Consider the following 6,000-nt stretch of genomic DNA (forward strand, 5'->3'; position numbering starts at 1 on the left):
TACGGCCACACAAAGGGGATGCCACCAGGAAAGTCGAGGCATTATGAAGTGCTTGTCAAATTGTGAATGAGAGACTGATGAAGTGTGTACAGCCTGCGCAAAAAAACAAAGCAGAGCTCATGCCTTTCAAGCGACTTTTTTCAAATCATCATTAGAGTCGCATCATGCAGCCTTACAATGTATTAAAAATCAAAACATATAGCCCAATGTTTGTAGAACAACTAAAGTTACATTACAAACTCTAAATTAAGCATATAGGAGTACCTATTTCTTTGTTAACCGCTCAACACAGAATAGCCGCATGTGCGCACTCCCTCAAATCGTTTGGAGAAAATATCCTTTCTATTTTATTCAGCTTTGTTCAATTGTATTCTTCGTATCATAAAATAATATAAAATAATGCCACAGAATTCTAAGCAAATCTTGTCTGCTAAATTAACTAGTGTAGCCCACAGCCATTTGGCATAGCCAGATCACGACCTAACATAAAGACAACAGAGTATGCTATTCTGTTCTTCAGAAATAGACTACATTTTCTTCATATCATGTTTATTTAGACATGTCTAAAATAAATAATGGATTTATTGTGACGGTGTAGTCTATATTACATGGATTATTTAGACTTTTTTAAATGTAGATGTTCCAAAGGTCTGCATCAGTGGCTTGTAGACTATGTGTGGAACCCAGGAGATGCTACATGTGTTTATGTTAATTAACGGTAAATTACCGTGAGCCAACAGTTATTTGCTTGAAAATCACAGGCTGACGAAATAACCATCTTCTCTAAGATGGAAAGGCTTTCCCAAAAACCTTCTCAATTAAATGTAACTAGCTACAAAGTAGCCTATGCATACCTAGCAGAATGATATTATGATTAATTGCGTCAATCCAGTGGCCATTTGTTTAGCAAACTCCATCTCATGTGCTACAGAAACACACTAGCCAAACAACTGTGCTAGGTGCCTGCGCACTTGAATTAAAGGGTAACTACACCCAAACTACACTTTTCCCTGACCTAAAAAGTGGTCTTCTGATGTAGTTTAAACTTTTTTGGGGACCCGACCAAATCCACATAGAAATGTGAGTTATAGATCTGTCATTCTCATTGAAAGCAAGTCTAAGAAGATGTATATCTGTTTTATGTGCTCTATTTCTATGCTTCCCGTTCTTAAGTTTAGTTTTTGTGCTTTTACTTTTGGTTTTGTACACCATCTTCAAACAGCTGAAAATACAACATTTTTGGTTATGGAAAATATATTTCACAGTGGTTTAGATGGTACAATGATTCTCTATACTATACTTGCTTGTTTTGTCACATAAACTGAAATTAGGCGAACTATTAGAATCTTAGCAACCAGGAAATGGCAGAGCAATTTCTGCATACTGTTATGGACTTAGAACATCCAATTTTGCTGTTTTCTATTTAAAAACTGTGATTTTGAGGGCAATCCCCCCCAGAAAAATGACAAATCTGAAACCTATGAATTTCTGACTCTGTTGACAGCCTCATTTATCTGTTTCAATAGTAGGCCTACTATTAGCCTACTTGCACAGTACAGCTTGTGTTGGCCTGACTGTGAAAGACCAATATGCGATATGGGAAATATTATTTTATGTCATTCAGAGTGTATGTCACTGTTTCTCATAGAATTATTCACAAAGGGCGCCTTTCCTTTGCCAGGCGGGCCGTTTGTTTATTTTTGGTTGCAAAATTAGAGCATACCCACATCTCCAGGCACCACTACACCACTGGGGGGCACCCTTTCTGGATGTTGTTTTAGCAGCCCCCTCCCTGATTCCACCAAAGATGGTGGATAAATGAAGATGTCCCACTCAGGCTGCTTACCATTGAAAAAAATGGTCAGTTCCGGTCTGCTTAATGGGGTGTCTCTCCCATAGGCACCAATGCCTTAGCAGCTGGGTCTGGTCTGCTTAGTTCATTGACTGTATATGAAAAAATGAGGGAGTGGAATCTCACTCCCTCTTCCGTCTCTAGCCCTACTATGACTTGACAGATACAAACCTTACTAGTCCAAAACACAAGATCCGTTCTTCTTAAAACAGGAAAATCGCCTGTGTTGCCTTTCCACAAAAGCAATTTCCTTAGCATTGAAAAGCATTCTGGTCTGTACATTACTGCTGGAAAGCATGTTTTGTTTCACAACAGAGAGAATGTTGCATTGTCGAGGTCCAATGATGAATAATTTCCAGAGGCCTTGATTTGGCAGTAACACGTTATGGTGAAAGAGACGGAGCTGTTGCGTATGGTACAGGGCACTTATGATGTGTGAAACTATAATACAGTGTGAAACTTGGAACGTCAAAAGCCTGTAGCACACAATGAGCTTGGAGAGCTGCAGTTTGAAAAATGATGGGTGCATTTATTTCCATAGGTCAGTGACAAAGTTTGGCCACAGCCTGAGACACAAAGCCACAGTGCTACAGAGATTGGTTGGCCACAACTTCCTGTATTCCCCTCTGGTATGTGCATTACACACACACATACACGGCAACTGCATTGTTTGTCTCAGTTCTGTCCGTAGGCGGTTATGATAATCTGTTTTGTTTGTGTCCTGATATCCTGATGTGGTTGACTCAATGAACTGATGACACAGTTTCATTGTGAAATCTTGTACAATGTATGAAGTAATTTATTTATTTTTGCACATTTAGGACTAAAGAAGTGGCTATGGACCAACACCGTTTTTGGGTTATGTTTTTTTGTTTAAAAAAATATTTTTATTATTTCTAACAATAACAACCATGCAAAGTTAACAGGTTGGTCTACCAAGAACATTTCTGATTGGTTAGGTATAATGAATGATTTAAAAAAATGTCCCTCCAAAAATGTTCCCTTATGTTCTGTGAACATTTCTTACTAGCTGTGTACTAAATACATTATAAATACTACTAGATACTAGAGGACCCAACTCACTGGCCTCAGAAAAAAAACTGTTTAAGACTGTCCACTAAGGTTGGGCGGTATACCGTATATATATACAGTATCACAGGGTATTTCCCAATACTGTCAATACTGTTTTTTTGTTGTTGAATATTTGTACTTTTTAAATAAATACCTGCAGGCACTAGGTAATAGATAAAGCAGATCGCGTTCATCATTCCGCCTGTTAGATAACTATGAAGCTTACCAGTACTGGTTTCCCAAAACAGCTGTTTGAGCCAGTCATGTGTGTTTGTTTACAAAGAAGCACAACGAGTAGTGAGGTGATCAAGTAACACTTGTATGAAATTCACTACTAATGTTTGCCATCTGTATATCATATAACTATTAAGTTAACTATCTAAAATGTGCCAAATAAATTCTCTCCAGCTGGGTTTTTCTCACTTGCTAACGTTAGCTAAGTGGCTAACATTAGCTTGCAAGATCAAGCTTCTTAGTAGCATCAGAGACAATCCCCTCCTGGATCAAGATCCCTGCTGTCTAATATTTGTTTTGTGCGTGCTGCAAACTGTGTTTTGAGATACTTGCATAACTTTATGAGCTGGGTTGTCTATTTTAGTAGTAAATGTTTGCATGCGCTCGTTAACATTTACCTAGAATCCGTTATGGGGATGCCTTAGTACTTGTTAGCATTTTGTTAGCATTCTGGTAAGTGCTGTTTTTTGGCCTTTATTTTTCAGTAAAAAAATTAATAGCGCCCATTGTGTGTACTACCAGTAATACCGTATATCCCGGGATGGCACAGGCACGGTATGAAGGAATGGAAATCTGAATACCGCCCAACCCTACTGTCCACTGGTGCCATAACGTGTCTTGAAGCTGAGAATAGTGTGACTAGTGTGACACTATCAAAATAACATGACACAACTTTTTAGTCGGTTGTGTTTGCTCATTTCAGCAAAATTATTACCAAATCGTCTTGTGCTATTGTGACAGATAGGCAGAGTGCTCCAAAAAAAAGTTAATAACAGTCAGTAGTTTGAAATCTTCTTTATAGCAATCCATAAAATATGATGTATCACCTTCAGGTGCAAACCAGAAGAAGCGCTGAGAAGCGTTGATAACTGGAATGAACCCTGTCAAAGTTAACAAGGGGGAGGTTGACGACAAAGCAGCCTGATTTAGAAATGTTTTAACAATGTTTTAACATTTCTAAAGCAGTTTCACACAAAGCCAGCCAAAGCACAGAGAATGACTTTATAAACAGCGGTCACACTCCTCTCTCCCTGGGACCTCAACTCAACCGCAGTACCAGTGCCACAATATCACAGGTCACAAAGGAGCAAGCTCCCTCTCCAAACATTTGGATTCTACTCCCAAAGTGCAACTGTTTACATCCAATGCCAGCAAGACAGCTGATTATGTAATTATTGCTTCCCTGCCTTTGTTTTATTGTTCGCACTGTGTTTAGGCTCTGGCTGTAAACATCTTTGTGCTGACACTGGCAGACGCACTAGAGAGTGAAAAGCTTAGATGCCGTGTTTAATTAGGTTTCCAGGTGAATTTGACTCCCTAGCCAGTTTGTTCAGTATGTTGGTGACCCACCAACTGGTGCTTTCCTCTTCTGTCCATTGTTTTATAGGTGTTGCTACAGTAACTACACAAAGCTAGTTACTTGATAGACTAGGATAGCCATATCAAAGTATTAACTATTTACTACTACAGTAGTTACAACTATTTACAATCAATTTAGATTTTGACGTGAACATAGGCATTAATGCAACAATAGCATGATAAAGTCTTCAGAGAATTTAAACCTCCAACAATTTTCAGTTTCTTCAGCACAGGATTACATTTTTCAGTTCAAAGCATCATTTTCTTAGATGGTTCTTTGACAAATACCACAGACAGCTTTGAAAATATTTGTATGAAAATGTGCAAATCTCAGAAAACATCAAAATACTGCATGACTTCCCTAAAACAAAATAGAGAACAATACAAAAATGTTTGATTTTCTTTGGTAAAAATATCACAGCAAAAATGTCTAAACATTACAATTGGTGTCCCTCCATATAATAATGGATAAAAATGTAAAGTCTGCTTCATTTGTTTAAATGGCAAGCCAGCTCAAATCACTTTACCATCCGAAAGAATGAAATTGCAGATTTTGTCATTACCCCAAAGATTTTTTTTAACTGTGCAGACCAGCCGAATAGGAAAAAGGAAATTTGCAAGGAAATCTTGTCACACCACTATGGCAGAAGGGTGTTACCCCGGCCTGTTTGGTAAGTATTTCTGTACAGTGCCACGCAAACTGAAGACAATGCCGAAGCATTACAGAAAATGATCAATAAAAATCCCAGAAGTTTGCAAAAAAGTTCTAAAATGGATTTACCTTGATGGTGCTGGCCATATTTGTTCAGGACCTTTCAATCCTGGTAAAACACACTGGTATAAATTCGAATATAATTTTTTCTGGACAGCAAGCTAGTTGAGGTACCACTAAGCGTTGTTTGGAGCGGATGAGATTGTGCTAACGTTGGGAAGTGAAGTCAGCCAATAGCAGGAAGAGGTTTCTATTGGTTCTGGCCACCGCAACTCGAAGAAACAGGATATTTGGGAGTGAGGAGATAAGAAGGGTTAAAAACAAAGTTGTTATTCTTGATGATGTGTGTTAGAAGTTTTATTTTTCAGTAAGGAGGGTTAAGGTTGTAGGGGGGGAACTAGCTAAGAAGGCTGATCTGAGAGTAGGGTCTCTACTGACGCAGGTAGTGTGTGTGTGTGTCTGTGTGTCTCACGCAGACATAAACCCATGACAGGATGCAGATGTCTGATCATACGGTCCATACTTGACACGCTTGCCTGCCATGAGCCTCTCTAGAGAGCTAGCAGTTGAGGATGGCTACAGTGAGAACGGCACTAACCTTGGCACAGAGCACTCAACACTTTCGAGAAGCTCATTTCACCACTTTTGAACAAGGGACATTTCAACATTACTACACATTTCTTTTTTTTAAAATCAGGTTTATGTATACTCTACTTAAGGTTTATGTATACTCTACTTACATAAACTCACTTGGGTAACATGTCAGGTCACA

At 38.6% G+C, this 6,000-nt stretch overlaps 1 protein-coding gene across 2 annotated transcripts in view; it reads right to left on the minus strand.

Moving 5' to 3' along the window:
* Positions 1–5,408, minus strand: part of LOC311135607 (transcriptional regulator Erg-like) — a 43,306-nt gene extending 37,898 nt beyond the window's left edge. For both annotated transcript variants that reach the window (XM_084169621.1, XM_084169620.1), the window contains exon 1: positions 5,298–5,408. In XM_084169621.1, coding sequence (XP_084025747.1) covers positions 5,298–5,315 — 18 coding nt within the window. In that variant the 5' untranslated portion in view covers positions 5,316–5,408. The remainder of the gene's footprint in view (positions 1–5,297) is intronic.
* Between the last annotated feature and the right edge of the window lie 592 nt (positions 5,409–6,000).

The sequence above is a fragment of the Coregonus lavaretus genome (assembly GCF_964263955.1).
Source record: "Coregonus lavaretus genome assembly, chromosome: 10".
NCBI lineage: Eukaryota > Metazoa > Chordata > Actinopteri > Salmoniformes > Salmonidae > Coregonus > Coregonus lavaretus.